Source organism: Lepidochelys olivacea (assembly GCF_965140295.1).
Source record: "Lepidochelys olivacea isolate rLepOli2 genome assembly, chromosome: 3".
Taxonomy (NCBI): domain Eukaryota; kingdom Metazoa; phylum Chordata; order Testudines; family Cheloniidae; genus Lepidochelys; species Lepidochelys olivacea.
In genome coordinates this window covers 57771289-57788148 of record NC_140413.1, presented here as the reverse complement: position 1 = coordinate 57788148, position 16860 = coordinate 57771289, and the positions used below count along the sequence as shown (strand labels likewise).

At 40.8% G+C, this 16860-nt stretch overlaps 1 protein-coding gene across 30 annotated transcripts in view; it reads right to left on the bottom strand.

Annotated features, from left to right (window-relative positions):
• Positions 1–1751: 1751 nt before the first annotated feature.
• The window catches only part of RIMS1 (regulating synaptic membrane exocytosis 1), a 513389-nt gene continuing 498280 nt past the window's right edge, over positions 1752–16860 (bottom strand). For all 30 annotated transcript variants that reach the window (XM_084623248.1, XM_084623228.1, XM_084623249.1 and 27 more), the window contains 4 exons: positions 11772–11884; positions 7190–7291; positions 5008–5147; positions 1752–4642 (listed from right to left, as the gene is read on the bottom strand). In XM_084623248.1, the coding sequence (XP_084479374.1) occupies positions 4424–4642; positions 5008–5147; positions 7190–7291; positions 11772–11884 (574 nt within the window). In that variant the 3' untranslated portion in view covers positions 1752–4423. The remainder of the gene's footprint in view (positions 4643–5007; positions 5148–7189; positions 7292–11771; positions 11885–16860) is intronic.

The following is a 16860-nucleotide window of genomic DNA, read 5'->3' as shown; positions in this document are numbered from 1 at the left end:
GAGTCCCATTGAGATGTATTGTTCTGATCAACAATAAAGCCTAGAAAATATTTACTCTGCTGTGTGTTTTCCATATAGAACAGATAACATATTTCATTCTGTGCATACTCCAAAGTACTCATGGTCTGTCATGTAGTGACTGTTTAAGCAAATGCACCGACCGGGTGACTGTACAGATCAGTACTTTTTAAAAAAAAATTGTGAGGGGATAATTGTCAAGAATGTTGGTATTATCTTCTTCTTAATAAGAGCTATTGGAGGTTTAGTTTCCTGCCAGATACCTCCAGAGATGGTCTGGATAAACCATAGGATGAGTTGAGGAAATGCATCTTTAACAATTCTGCTTTCCACTATATCCTAAGTATTATACTGGTATAACACTGGAGGACAGCTCAGATGCATTATGGGACTTAAACACATTGAATCAATAGTTCTAAGAGAGGCAAAGGTGGCCTACAGTCTTCTTGCCAGAGGTGGGTTAGCTACTACTTCTTAAAGGAGCTAATGAAAAACAGAAATGGCTGTGATGGAATGGAAGTCTCAATCAAATGTAACGTTTCAGGATATAAATAAACCCTTGGTATATACATAACATTTGTGAACAGGTGTTGAGGATTTTATCCATTTAAAATTCTTCTAGTTTAGTTTGGATATACAGCACTCAGTTTTCAGGCTTTCATTCAGGTGCTGTGACTGATTAGTCAGAGTGGGCAATGCAAATATAAGTTTCTTGTGCCTTACAAGGAGAAGAGGCTGTTAAATGTGCAGCCCATTTTACTGATCTGCCTTCAGCCGTTCTTAAGGTCCCAGCACTATGCCACATAGGCCAGCAGCTTTTCTTCTGTAATAAGGTAGTAAATTATAAAGGGATTTCAATATAAAGTTGAGTAAACTCTTATCGTGAGGAAAGTGAATGTCAGGTTGTATGCTTAAACTTAGTGATTATGATTTTTAGTAGCTTTACTTTTAGGATGTACATTATCTGTAAAGGTTTCAGAGTAGCAGCCGTGTTAGTCTGTGTTCGCAAAAAGAAAGGGAGGACTTGTGGCATCTTAGAGACTAACCAATTTATTTGAGCATAAGCTTTCGTGAGCTACAGCTTATGCTCAAATAAATTGGTTAGTCTCTAAGGTGCCACTAGTACTCCTTTTCTTTTCATAATCTGTAAAGTGATACCGTGTCCTCTTCTCTGGGGAAAAGTAGTAGGGTGAGGAGACAAGCAAGGAGTGACTTACCTGTGATGCTGAAGTCCCACCACTCAACAGTGAGCAATTCAAAAGGCTACAGCAGCAGAAGAGCGGGAGCAACTCCTGTCTCATCTGGCTTCACACATTCTACCATCTAGTGGGGTTAAAAAGTCACTTCTCTCCCGAATGCTTCCTACATGTGTTACTTGTTTATTAGATACACTGTGCTTGAAAATAAGGCTTAAATGTTAAAATATTGCTGGTACCTTTTCTGTGTTATAGAGGGGATCAGGAATACTAAACAATTTTGTTTAATTTATTCCTGAGGATGGGTAAGAAAAAGATCCGAGTTTTTGGATGCAATATCCAAAGCCATGGAAGTCATGAAACATTCATTCACCTAACCTGAGAAGGTTTTACGGTATCATAATGTCCTCTGTATTTCACAGCTCATTCTCCCCCCACAGAAGTAGAAACATAAAATTCTTTTTTGTGAATAGTTATCATTTTAATAATTCATTTTGCTGAAGCTTAGTTATGTATTCATTTAAACAAGGCAATAAATGTATGTGTTCAAAGTGATGCAATAGTCTTTAGGCTATTTCTAAATTATGCTAAACGATATCTGGAGTATAAGGAGAACTAAAATCAAACGCAGTACACCATCTTTGCTTCTCTAATAACAACATTTAGTTCCAAATTCTGCTCTCAGCTACACTGGCATAAATAGTTATCCATAATACATTTATTGGTGTCAACAACAATGGTACTATTCTGGATTTAAATGACTGCAAGAGAGCCGAATTTGCCCTTTGTACCTAAATAACATTTTTTACACCAAATACAGACCTGGGACCAACATCTGTGCAACTCCACTGGACCAAGATCCAACCTAGTATAAGCAGATGTAACCTCACTGAAATCAAATGAGTTGCATCTGCTTACACCAAGTCTCAGTTTGGTCCAATGTCTTCAATATGATTGCATGAATATAAATGAGAGCACAATTTGGCCCCCTCCTTTGTGGAAGGGAATGCAACATCATTGAAATCACATGACTTGCACCCACTTACCCCAGGTCTAGACTTGACGCTACCGTAAGCACGTGCTTCTACATCCGTTAAAAGGACTACTTGTTTGCTCACTTCTATGACACATCTCATTCAATTCGGTAGCGAGAGGAGTCGCATCTGAACCTTAGAACATACCGAACACAACGACTATTCTGGACATGAAAAGGAAATTTTATTAAACATGTTTACATAACATGAGTTGGGAGTTCATTTAAAAGCACAGGGGAGTGTTAAGACAAGTGGTCAAAATAGAAAGATACTACCGAATTATAATTAGTTGATTTTTGGTCACTAAGACAGAGCAGAATCTCGTAGTAGTGCACCAGTGCTTCAGTTCTTCCTGCTCAGCAGGTCGAGCAGTAATCAATCTGTGCCCTAGGGAACCCTAGGGCAGAATAGTTCTGGCATGTTAAATAATAATAAATAGTTCACCTGGTGCAGGCAGTATGTCTATGATTTCAAACCTAGTGTGCACAGAGTTTCTACATGTGTTACAGCCCCACAGGAGGAATCTACACCAAAATATTTATTAGAAGGAATTTGGTCCATACTACATCACGTTTTCCATAGGGTAAAAAATAAAGTCCATCTATAGACATTTAGCACCAGACTAACAGACCTTGCCTGGCTAAAACCTGCAAAATGTCTATAAGAAAAATGGATGGCTTAGATTTCTTGGTTACTTCAGTATAGTAATTACGAGCAAACTGTACAAGTACATGCAACATACAAGCTGGCCTATGTGGAACTAACATACATTATTAAATAACCTTTTTGCTTCTTTTTACAAAACGTGCATGCAGCTTTGAACAGTTCCAAGTCATGCTGCCCTATTTGTGTGATCACAAAATTGAATGGCCTGTAAAAGGAGGGAAAACATATCATTGAACCAGCAGAGTCTGCAGTTTTTAGCACATTTACAGTAAATCACATGGAATTTCAAGGCCAAGAATAACTCAAATGAATAAAATGCAGATTGAAATTTGATTTTTTTTTTACCAAAAAAGTAAGGTATCTTGCGTTAAAAAATCAAGCTTTGTGCTTGCATCAATCTCAAAGAAATGTAAACTAAAATTTGATAAAAACATTAGTAAGTGCAGAATATTTCAACTGGAATTTCCAGTGAAATACTGAACAACTCATACCATGCTCTATCCAGGGCAGACGTGTGTCTAAAGTGACACATATCAGAGAAGCCTGGGTACAGCTGAAAGTGTCATATGCTCAACCCCATTCCTGGTCAACATTTTGGGAAGTCAAATATACATTTATACACATGAACGTAAATATTTCCTCTCTGAGTCTAGGAAGAAAACTGCATTGCCAGTAATATTTTCAGTGTCAAAATGAAGACTAAAGCTGCTTTTATCAGTCCCCAGCATTAGCTGCAGATAGATTTCTTCAAAACTCTTCCATGCAAAACATCATAAAACATAGAAAACATTATATATAATGCAAACATATTTGCTTTTTACAAAGAAAAACTAGCACTGTGACTTAGTTGTTGTTGTTAATGAAATAATCTTGATTGGTCATTTGTTCTGGGTTGTCACCTGATAGACCTGGAAGAACCAGAACTAAGAAACAATGAGAACCTTAGTGGCATCATGTATGGTAATTCTGGCTGCTGAACACTTGAAGGGATACTTACAGAGATATACTTCAGCCCTTTTTTGTTTAGTTTAGAAAACGAAAGGAAGGGTCTCTGTTAGCATTGTGAGGACTTTTACAAAACTGGCAGAATCACACAGCAAAAAACTAGTGGAAGTAACAAGTACAGAAAAACTGCTGAAACACCAGGAAGTTAACACTGCTTGTGGGCTCTGTCAAAATGTGAAAAAATACAACACTTAACAGAGTGAGAGCTTCCAGTTTTGTTTTGTTTTTTTTCATTTTATTCTAATCTAAAGGTCGCGCTCTTTTTAAAAATTGTAATAAGCATCAGTGACTGTCGCTAGTAGACTGACTTACTGTATTTGATATACTATTTTGTTCTGTTAATTTAAGCCATCTTTTAACAAATAATTCAGACATATTTTTGGATAACTACTACAGGCAAAAACAGAAGTGATTGTCTCTCTCCAACAATGCTTTTGATCATATAAGAATCTGATTCTGATTGTTATCCTGGGTGGTAACATTTTTATTAGATAGCATAGTTCACTATGATCTAATGCAGGGAGGCCCAGTTGAACTTTCCAGAGATGACTGGGAAGCCCTGCGGGTCAGGGGAGTCAAGGTTGGATCCACTAGTGATGAGGGTGGAAATAATTTATACCATCCTATTACTACACTGGACAGATCAAGTTCCTCCAGAAGGATCTGTGCAACACCCATGAAGCATTTGTGATCCATTCGGCCATAGTCTCCCCAAACTATCACCTGTAAGGACATAAAATACAGATTTAACACTGTCCAAAGAATATACACTTATATGTTCATTCATGCAGCAACTCCCTACCTGCATGAGTACGGTGAGTATTTTTTCAAAGGAGAAGAGAAGGGGCCTGATGGTAGGATAGGGTTAGGGCCATAGAAAGCAATAGAGAAAAACTTCTAATAAATAATAAAGCTACATAGGTACATTTTGGGAGTCTCATGACGTTACAAACCACTCAGATATATTAACTGATATTTCTGAAATTAAGTGTTTATGTGGGTTGGGACTACTCACAATCTTACAGTTAAGTGAACAGTCAAGTGCTTTACCAAATCAGGGCCTAAACCAAGATTAAGTAATTACTGACCTGAAGGACTTTACCCTGTGGACTTTCATCAAAAACCAGTGTCTGTTGGTACAAAGGATCAAGTGTTTTCCGTGCAATTCTTGTCTTTTTCTTGGCTACACAGGCTCCATTTTCCAACAGGTACACTTTGACATAGGGAGCTGCAAAAATCCAACACCACCAATTTTATGTTTGGACTTAAGCATTTCACAGTATTGCACCATTGGGGTGGAGGACAAGAACAATGAATGGAAACTAACTAGAAAGAAAAGTGAACGTAACCACTTTCATTGGCCAAACTGAGTTGAATTTTCAACAGTAAGCAAACAAATTAGATGATGAAAAGTCAATTAAATATTTACTAGTTTTTAATTAAAAGTATTATCAGAGAGACAAAGTGAGAGAGGTAATATTTTGTATTCGGCCAATTTATGTTGGTGAGAGAGACAAGCTTGGTCCAATAAAAGATATTACTTCACACACCTTTTCTCTTTAATATCCTGGGACCAACATGGCTACAACAACACTGCATAAGTTATTATTAGTAACGCATGTCTTACATTTATCTGGTAAAGTATGATTTTTTTAACTGATGTGTTCCATGAACTGGATATTATTAATAAGAATATGTTGTCACTGATAGACAGTTTGATTGTTCCATGTGTTAGGAGTTCAAAGCCATTTCAAAATATGCCATTCCCAATGCCATTTCAATGAACTGGGTGTTTAAAAATGGAACACAGTCATTCCTGAAAACATTCATATAAAAAGGCAGTTGTTCCTCGTTTACTTCGTGTCTCAAATAGTTTTAAAGTAACATCTCAGCAAAATGTTAATCTGAAACCTATATTCTAATTATTATGATAAACAGTGTTTGTCCTGGAAAACAAAAATGTTTTCCAGCAAAAATGCCTTAAAATAAGGAGATTTTTATTATAACAATAATTTCATTTATTCTCGGTAAACTCACATGTTTGAGCTCACAGGCACTAGTACCGCTTGCTGACTTATTCAAACACTGCCATATCACTGAAGATCACAGTACTCAGTTTCCACCACTTTGCTTGCTTGCTATTCCCTTTCAACTACTCTTTCTCTTTTGTAGATGAAAATAAACAAATGCATAAATAATAATGTAAGGGACTCCATATGCATCACCAGGTCCATGGTGAAATGTAACTAGATTTTGATTATTTTAATAATTTTGATGGATAATATCGGTTTATTTTTAAGCCCTTTTCCCAATTTATATCAATGTAAATGTTCACAGTTGTGAAAAATGATGTGTTTTAAGCATTTTTTCCCAATTGTTATCAATGTAAAGTTTCACAGTTGCAGAAAATTATGGGGGCAGGAATCAGACGATAATTACCTAATTACAATAGACATTGAGATTCAAAAAGTTAAAGCTTTAAACCATTACAATACAAATTGTCAGTATCACATGTAATAATATACAAAATAAATATCCTGAAAGCAAAGTCTAATAAGTTACAAGCAACATTTTTCTTACTTTGCCTATCTGTAAATTGTGATTATTACTGATGGATTTTTTGTTGGTTTGTGTGTCTACCGTGAAATCGACATTTATCAACATTTACCAATAAAAATCTAATCTGAACACCCCTTGCAGACATTCCTTCTAGCAAGGATTTTTCAGCCTCAGAAATGTTGATTTTGCTCTTGTGAGGGGAGCACTCCTTGAAATTAAATGGTGCGCAGAGGGAGGAATTGAATGTGGGCACAGTAGGTATTCCTAAGCCCTGGTCTGCACTAGTGGGGGATCAATCTAAGTTACGCAACTTCAGCTATGTGAATAATGTAGCTGAAGTCGGCATACTTAGATCGACTTACCATGGTGTCTTCACCGCAGTGAGTCGACTGCTGCCGCTCCCCTGTCGACTCCACCTGCGCCCCTCGTGGCGGTGGAGTACAGGAGTCGACAGGAGAGCGCTCGGGAGTCGATTTATCGCATCTAGATTAGACGCGATAAATCGATCCCTGCTGGATCGATCGCTGCTTGCCGATCCAGCGGGTAGTGTAGACATACCCTTAAACACATCTCTATTGAAAAAGAAAATGAATACATGTAAATGTAGTGACTGCTACAAAGAGCTGAGAAGGTCTCTTTCGAGATCTCTGGTCCACGCTTTACTGCATATTTTGTATTCTCCTGTCCTCCATCATTTGCAGTTTTCCTCACCTGGGGTAGATTTGGACCCAGGTTTTTGCGTGAGGCCTCGGGCTCTAATGACTTCTACTTCTAACTGGCCTTTTTTATCCACCATTCCAATCTGAATATCACCTGAAAGGAAAGGAGAAGAAAAAGCTTATTCCATTATCTGGGTCAGCTCAGTGCAGACCTCACCACAGTCAATTGTCTTCACTCAGGCAATTATTTTGATTATCATTATTATTATTGTACTGTGGTAGCATCTGGAGTCTCCAGTCAGGGATTTGTATCCCATTGATGGTCTCTTCCTCAAAGAGTCTTTGATCCAAGTATAAGAGGAGAGACACCAGGTGGATACACAAAGAGATGGAAGGAGCACAAGGTAAGTGTTCACCTCTTCTTGTCAACTGTTGAGAATAGCCCACTCCCACCTTAATTGAATTGGCCTCGTTAGCACTGACCCCCCACTTGGTAAGGCAACTGCCGTCTTTTCATGTGCTATGATATATATTCTGCTTACTGTATTTTTCACTCCATACATCTGAGGAAGTGGGTTTTAGCCTATGAAAGCTTATGCCCAGATAAATTTGTTAGTCTCTAAGGTGCTACAAGGACTCCTCGTTGTTTTTACTAGGTAAGTGTGTGGCTGCAAACCTTGCAGGTCTGTCCTTTAGAAAGAAGAAAGCCAGAAAAGTAGACTGCAGTCTGTCTAGCCAACAACTAACTTCTCTGAGGCTCACAATTTTTTTTTTACGAAAGTTTTTTAATGAGGGCAAGAGGGTGACAGTTCCCTTCCTGAACAGCACCTTGAACAAACTGCCAGAATATTAAGAGAACAAGATTTCCAAGCTGCTTCCTCAGTTCTGAATGTTCAGGCAAATGACAACTCTGGCTATAGCTGCAGAAAAGAACATTTGCCGTTTTGGGGTCCAAGTTCTGCTCTGACTTGGAAAGAAAGACTGTAAATGAAAAAAAGACACTTAAGTGCAGATCCACAAAAGAACTTAGGTGCCTAACTTCCACGTTACGTGCCTAAGTCCAAATATTTAGGTGCCACTGAAATCATCTAACCCCCTGCTAAGCTGCTGCCTAGTCCTCGAGTTGCCTAAAATCCTTCAGTGTCTGCATTTTCACAAGTCCCTTAGTGCCTAAATTTCTGCCATCAGACATGTGCACATCAGTCTAGGTGCCAAGTGCCTGATACCTAAGTTAAAAGTGGGATCCTCAAATGGGGCTCAGACGAGGTGCTGTGGGGCTTAATATGCTAGGCATTCTCAGAGCATGCCTAACTACACATAAAATGGTCTGGAGGGAGGAGGAGTTGCGTGCCCTATCCACTGGAGAGTGAGACACACTGATGCTGGTCTCTCTCAGTCTCTCTGGTTGAGGCCATTATACAGTATATAAATATGTAAATATGCATTGAGCCAGATACAAAGTGAGGATGACACTCTTGAGCAATTGTTAGGGCGCTCCTCTGAGAGTGGGAAACCTACGTTCAAATCCCTTCTCCTCAGGCAAAGGGTTAATTGATCCAGGGTCTGCCACATCCTAGGTGAGTGCCCTCACCACCACTAGAAGGGTGGCTCTTGCTGCAGTTAGGCAATGTACCACTGCTGTTCTTGCAAGAAGTGGCTGAGGCACCTGACTCCAGGAGAGGGTTTCCAGGTGTGGATCCCAAATAGAGTTAGGTGCCTAACTCCCTGAGAGGGGTGGAGATTAGGACACACCCCTCTTCTTTGCATCTGCCATTGGCTAGCTTAGGTGACTCCCTGCCTAGCGTGATGGGTTTTGATGATCCCATTCTGAGTCACCTATTTGTAACCACTCAGTGCAGAGGGAGACAAGGCACCTAATCCAAGGTTTATGGATTCTATTGGGCAGCTAGGCACCTACAAGTTAGACTTTGTGACACTGAGTGTTGCAATACCTAAGTCCCTTTGTGTGTTTGGGCCTTAGTAATTATGGGTCTGATTTTCAAACCATGAGAAGTTCAGGGCTGCATAAAAAAAAGTCGTCAAGACTGATCATGCCAATGGGTAGATAGTCACCTAACTGGCTGTCTGGGTGCTCAAATACCTCATTGGACATGCCCAGTTGTGGTAACTGTGGAAGCAAATGGAATTCCCACCTGTGCAGGACCCTGACCTTATGATGTCTGACATGTAGGTCCATGTTTCTAAGCAAAGAATAGTGAATAAACCTGAGCTACAAAATTTGCTGTATTCTTAATGGTAACAGCATTGTTGTTCAAATGTAACTGAAAAGGAGACCTTAGCACACTTCTTCCACTATCAGAATATTATAGCACAGTGCTTCGGACTACTCTAGTATTCGTGATATGACAAGCCAAGCAGGGATGGTTTGTTATCTATCAAAAATTTGCTTCAACAAACACAGCTCTATACTGGGCTACAAATAGTTTAGAGGAAAATTCCATAAACCATGCTCTTGGGCTACCTTTCAATGCTGTAAGCCTGTATATTCAAATCCAGTTTATGCTACTGGCAGTCAGCAGGGGGTGCCACAACACAGACATTTTCAAACTAGCAGAGACAACTATCCACTAGATATAAGCCCTTGAAGAGAAAGTGTTAGGCAGAAAGATTGAGTGAATTTTGTAGCCCAATGCCTTCCCTCAGCCTATAGAAATAAAGGCCCCAATAGATGGAAATAAATTGTTATCACTCAGGAGCCCTGTTGGAAGAGGTCTAGGGAGGAAAACAACTTTTAAGCAAAAAGTGAGGCGAATGTAAACTAGCACCTGGATTCACTACTGGAATCACCCTGATTTTAAAATGGACAACAGAAGAACCCAGATGCTTCTTATTTCCTGTAAGAAGGAAATCTGATATATTTTAACAGGCCTTATAACATTGTACAGGCTTCATGCTCAATAAGCTTATAGCCTGGTAACTCCTATTGCAAAAAATAATTAATTTTGGATTTATACAGCAGCTCAAGACTTCTCCTTCTTTTGTACAGCTCATGAGCTGCAAAAAAGAGACGATCCCCTCCCATTTTTCCTCCTGGTTCCCTACTTCTCCTCAGTAGTAGTTGAGTAGCCTCCTGAACCTGAGTTCCTGCAGTGCTTAAGACTGCTCAGCCAAAGCACTTGCTATCTGTGATTTTTCACATGCATAGCGTGATTAGGCTAGTAGAGATGTCAAGGGTTATTTCTTCTTCATCCTCAATGCACAGCCCCACAAAATATGTCACCGAATCACTCAAATGCAGACTGAAGGGATTTTGCCCCTGCTCCTGTCTTTACACACTGCTGTGGTGGTGTACGTGTACCGTAAACAGCCTGCAAGGGCCTGGGGAAGAATTTCTTCCCTGCAGGCAGAGCATAAAGCCATCATAAATGGCCCTGTGCAGGCTCCCCATAAGTGTCCATGCAGGGAGTGTGGAGTGGATGTGTCAGGGGCGAGCCTGTAGCGCTTGGTACTCCAGGGGATTCTCAGATGCTTCGGATTACTGAGAAAACCATAGTTAGCCTTTGAGAGGCTGCTGGAAATTAGATTTTAAATTTTAATCTGTTCCAACAGCAACAATCTAATGACATCATTTGTAAACTGGTTGTCAGCCTTGTTGCAAATATGCAGTAGAGTTTCAAATTTTTGGATTATCTTTCAATTAGCTAAATCTGGGTCAGATTCCATTATTGGCTCCATAATCAGTGGCAACCATGTGCAAAAGCTAACTAGCAATTTGCCAGGAGCCAAGGACCATAATTATTCTGCATAGAAAGGAACAGATTGCAGCCACCATCTTTGATACGGAAGTGAGCTCTGTGGACATTACAGGTCCCAGCATGAAATAATCTATCTTTGTCTGATTTTGGATGAAACAGAGCATCAGTTGTGTTTATGGACAGCGGAGCTGGTGCTAGGCATAAGCAGACTAAACAATTGCTTAGGGCCCCAAGCAGCTCAAGGGGGCCCCTATTTGCTGTTTATTATGTGTTATGTGGGAGGTCTAGGCCCGCTGACAGCAATTCCGGGCCCCAGAGCCAAGGCTGTTCCCAGGGGGTGCAGGGCCTGGGGCAGAAGTGACGAATCCGTTACTTCCAGGACCAACTGGTCACTTCTGGGACTGACTGTGCTGGCCAATCGTGCCAGCCCGCAGGGCCCCCCAAAGCGCGGGGCCCGGAGTGGTCACCCTGATTCGCTGTACCCTAGGGATGGCTCTGCCCAGGGCAAAAGAGTTAGTGGGACCCTAGAATGGTCCGCCTGAGATTTGGGTGAGCTGCCAGCTGTGCTGCTGGGCGTGGTCTTCTGGCACAGCCAGGGCTTCCACATGCCCGCCCAGCTGCCTTTGCTGCTGCCGGCACCACCCCGTGCGCACCTAGGAGCCCTTTTAAATCACCCAGGCCCCTGGGCAATTGCCCCCTTTGCCCCCCACTCACACTGTTGGCAGGCCTCCAAAATATTCCTGCTTAGGCCCGCCAATGGGCTAGCATTGCCTCTGACACAGCACCTTTGTGTTAAAGATGAGGAAGGCCATTTGGCAGAACTCTTTGGTAGCCCATGTGCTAAATTCTGGCCACCTGAACTCCACTTTGGTCAATGGGATAGCATTTGTCTTATACATGAGAACAAATTATTCTTACCCATAGCAGGGGTTGCTAGTGTCTGTCGACCTACTAATTGTGCAGGTCCAAGTCCATCAAGGAAATCACTAAATTGACTGTCAGCACCCAGCCGCACTCCAGGGAATATTAGGCTACAGAAATACAAAACATGAGTACGTGTAAATCCAACATTAATTTATAGTTGCTCATAATAATTAACATGGAAATGCTTCTCATGCACAATACACAGCCTCAGGGAATGTAACTGCAAACTGTAGTGCAAAACCAGAACCCCAAAATAGGTACACTGAAACCATCTCACAGGGAAGTAGCTTTGTTCACCCAAACAACTTGCCATCTTTGCGTTTTACTACAGCAATAAAGAGCCTGACCAACATTCCCGATGACCCTGACTGTGACAGCAGGACCTTGCTCCACAGGTGCAATTAAAAGGGTATAGGCAGCAATGTCTGTGGGCTTGTGGACAGCCATGTACAGTGGGGGATAGTTGTAGCAAGACCATCTCTTCACTGGGATGTAGCTGTGTTAAGACCAATAGCCTTTTCACCCCAATTCCATGGAAAAGTGGCTATTTCTCTACCCCACCCCTACTCAGCTAGAACTGAAGTGTGGCAAAGGTCATAATCCCCAGGGCACCGAATGTAGTTCACATTTGAACTGGGTGAATAATGGATTTTGATTTGTTGGCAATTTCAAAAAGTAAAAAAATTGTTTCAGGTCAGCCCAAAATGAAAAATTTCAGTGAATTAAAAAGTTTTTTTTTAAAAAAGTTCATTTGTTTCATTTCATGTTTCATTTTGACCTTTTTGAAACTATTAAAATTAAAATGAAAAGGAAATTTTTTAAATGAAAAGTTGTTTCATGCTGAAATTGAAACATTTTGTTTAGTAAATGATGAAACTAAATGTTTCAATTTTTTGGATTTTTTTTAAACAAACAATTCAGCAACATCAACATGAATTTGTAAAAGGTTTCAGTGTTGTGGAATCGGCATTTTTGCTGAAAGAAGTTTTGGATGAAAAATTTCACCCAGTTGTAGTTCATTTATGTATTAAGTGCTGCATTTCAAGGGGATTAGTACAATGGAGACATTTTTAAATGGAGTGAAGTGTCAAATGATCATGAAATATTCTGCATCTAACATCCTGTCACCTGTTGATGTTAACAATTTTCTACCGGATTCCAGTTATTTAAAAATTAAAGTATTACAATTAACAAACAAAAAAAGCAAACTAAAGAACGCTAATCAAGTTGGGCCATTTCCAGCAAAAATCCAGGTTTTCTCACCCTCCGCCCCCCCCCCCCCCAAACTCACTCTCCTGCTGGTAATTTGTGTGTGTGGTTTTTGGAAGGGGGGATGATGAGAAAACCTGGTTTGTGCTGGAAATGGCCCACCTTGATTATCATACACATTGTAAAGAGAGTGGTCACTTTGGATGGGCTATTACCAGGCGGAGAGTGAGTTTGTGTGGGGGGGGGCGGAGGGTGAGAAAACCTGGATTTGTGCTGGAAATGGCCCAACTTGATTATCATACACATTGTAAGGAGAGTGATCACTTTAGATAAGCTATTACCAGCAGGAGAGTGGGGTGGGAGGAGGTATTGTTTCATGATCTCTGTGTATATAATGTCTTCTGCAGTTTCCACAGTATGCATCCGATGAAGTGAGCTGTAGCTCACGAAAGCTTATGCTCAAATAAATTGGTTAGTCTCTAAGGTGCCACAAGTACTCCTTTTCTTTTTGCGAATACAGACTAACACGGCTGTTACTCTGAAACACTTTTTATATTTACATGTAATCATTTGATACTTAATTTTCCAGTAATATTTTTCATTTACTGTTTTTCCTCTATAGATATTAGAGATGGGCCAGATTGGAAAAAATTGGGTCCAGATCCGAATCTTCTTGTATTTTGAGAGGATTTGTTCTAGTTCAGATTCATCTTACAGAGTTGGGCTTAGCCAAGAAATTCAGAATTTCTCTGATCTCTTTGTGGGCAAACTTGGTTTTCTTTCAGTTTGGGCCAAGCTGCAATCCTCCTGGTCCTCTTCTCTCTGGTGACCACAACATGCCCATCCTTGTCTATCTCCAGCCTTGTAGAATGTTGCCAAGACCTCTTGCCTACGGTGATTTTGAACTGCCAGGCCTCTTCTCCGATGTCCTCTCTCTCCAACTCCTTGCTGGCCAGCTCCAGTCTTCCTTGAACCTGGGGTACTGACATTTCCCGAACCTGGTTGTACAGCTTTTCTTATTCGCTGTAATGTTTCTACTTGCCCTTCCAATCCAAGAATCTTTTCCTTCAGTACAGCCCCCAGCTTGCACTTCATGCACAGGAAATCCCTTCTGTCTTCAGGCAGGAAAGAAAACATGGCATAGCTGTTGCAGGTCACCTCCACTGTTCCATCACTGGGCATCATGGAATCGCACATGAGGCTGAACCTGCAAGCCTCTTACACTCCCTTTCCAAATACCTTCAGAAACGCTCCTGTTAGCTTCCTTGGTTCTCAGCTCTCGAGTTTGCCTAGCAAATTACTTTTATATCATGTTTCCCTGCTTAGCTTAGCTCAGTTCAGCTCTACAAGAGAGTGATTAACCACTTATAGGCTACAAAGAGTCAGACCCATCTGGCCCTTACCAAGGTACCAACAAACAGACTTGTCTTAGCTGCATATCAGGGGCCAAAGGCCCATCTACACAGCCCATACACAGAACAAATAAATAGTCACATAAACAGTATATAGATGAACCAAATGCACCACTCACCAAGTCTTGTTACAGCAAAGTCTATAACTACGCCCTCCAAAACTCTCCTGCTAGCTGCCTCTGTTTGTGACTCTCAAGTTTGCCTACCAAATGTCTCAGGGTGAAAGTTTCTGTGGTTGTTTCCATTGGTCTAAGCCAGCTATTGGCTCAATAATCATTCTTTAAAAAGATACATTTTAAATATACAGTTGTCATCCAGGGACCTCTTGGTGCCAACTGGCAGAGGACACAGGGGGTGCATATGGCTTACAGGGATCACATGGATCAGATATATTCATAATAGTTCACAATGGGTGGCATATAAGGTCTCTACTGAGAGCCAGTAGTCCACTGGTTGTCATAATCATTGCAAAATGTATGTGTGGATAATATTTAAGGAGTTATGTATTTATATACTGATAATTATGTTCTTAAGGTCCTGGAGTTAATTCAGATCATCAGGAGGTGACGTGCCTCAGACTGATTCCTTTCAAGCAGGAGATAACAGACGCTTATCTCTTTGTCTGATCATACGTGTATTGTCTGCCTCACAATTGAGGCCTATTTGCATAATGAGCAAAGTGTCAGTGAGAGATTGTGAAATCTACAAGAAAGAAAATGTACAGGAAGAAATAAAACAGCAGGGGTGTCCTGTCTATGAATGAAGACAAAGGATAGGACTTATATATCTTGGGGGACAAAGGAACACAATGTATTCTTCATGAGGGAGTCAAGCTGACAGTGTACTTGTCTCAGGAAAGGAGGGTCACAGCCAAGTCCAGCTGAAACGCATTTCCGTGATTTTGGGTGAGCCAAACATTAGACTTTACTAGGGTTAGGCTCTAGGGTGCATGTCATGATTTTGTTTTATATGTAACCTTTTCCCCCCCAATACTTCTATTTACTGTTACTTGACTCTCTATGCTTTATTAAATAAACTTATACTTGATTTCACTATAAACATATCTAAGTGCTGTGTGCTATGCAGAGCCGATCCTGGTAAACTGGGGTGAACTGTTTCTTTGGAAGCAGAGAATCTGTGAATACTGCAAGTGTCCAGTGGAACAGGAGCTGGACTCTCCAGGGAGATGCCTGGAGGGCTCGAGGGTTGGAGTGTACCTATCGCTAACCTATAAAGAAACAGGGGTGCCTATCTAGACCTAGAGGGAAGTTGTTGTGTTGCCTGTGGCTGGTGGAGTTGGGGAGCTGACCCCTACAAGGCACAGACAAGACTTCCTCACACTAAGGGCAGTGGTAGTGAGGAGACTCACAATACTAGGTACCCCTCGGAAGCATCACGGCATATTTATGCCAAAGAGAAATTCAAGAAAGTAGACCGCTAATACAAATAAATATGTATTAGTCCATTACCAATGCCATGTGACAGTAGAAGAGTTTGCTGAGACAAGCTATTGCGATTAAAAAAAGAAATCCAGAGGCTGATCCTATCCCGCTATGATTCATTTTAAATTCCAGTCATTAAAAAATGTAAATTAGTTTTATCATACTGCATCAGTTTTAATGAAAAAAATCACAAATATTTCCAAGGGAAATATGTTTCCAATCACTGTCTGGAATTGCTAATCTTTGTTACTTGCAGTCAATTGGTCTTGCACCTGTCTGTCCAATGTACAAATATTTTGGGACGTTTTCTTTTTTAAGTTATGTTTGTGGGAAGCAGTGCCACAGAAATGTACCAAAGCTAGGTCATTTAACACAATTGCAGTTTTTGGTTTTGTTTGCTAGACTTTATATTATCACTATCTGTGGGGCTAGGCCCTGGCCGGAAAGTATGGTTGCCCAACATATCTAATTATAAGACCCTGCTTTCAGTTTCTTTTAACTGAGGCTACAATTTTGTCCTGGACATCATGGTGGTCACGGAAACCATGAATTTGAATAAAGTCTGTGAAATGCACCCAAACCAAGTACCATTGTGACCTAGCCCTCAGGATCGCAACACCACTCATGTTTCGTGCATCTGCACCTACATAGATAGAGACAAAGGAGTGGATGCAGCAAACCTGTGTGGCATTGTGACCTTGTGCACTTGATTGCAATGACAACCAAATTTGGCCCTCTGCCCCCCTCTGTCTCCATTTACAGAAGGGTGGACATGCCAAACCTGACTGGCATTGCAACCGCATGGGCTAGGTCACAACACCTGGAGCCCAGTCCTGTGGGACAGGAGCTGCTACTGCAGGATGAATGCAGGGTGGACTCACTCTCCATTCCCTATGAATCCCTTGCCCCTCTTTCTGTGACATATTGTTCTTTTCCTGTACCTCTGCCATAAAATTTATTAAAAATTGGTGTGATTAAATTGTACCCCTGCTTATAATTTTGTGGAACTTCAACCATTTG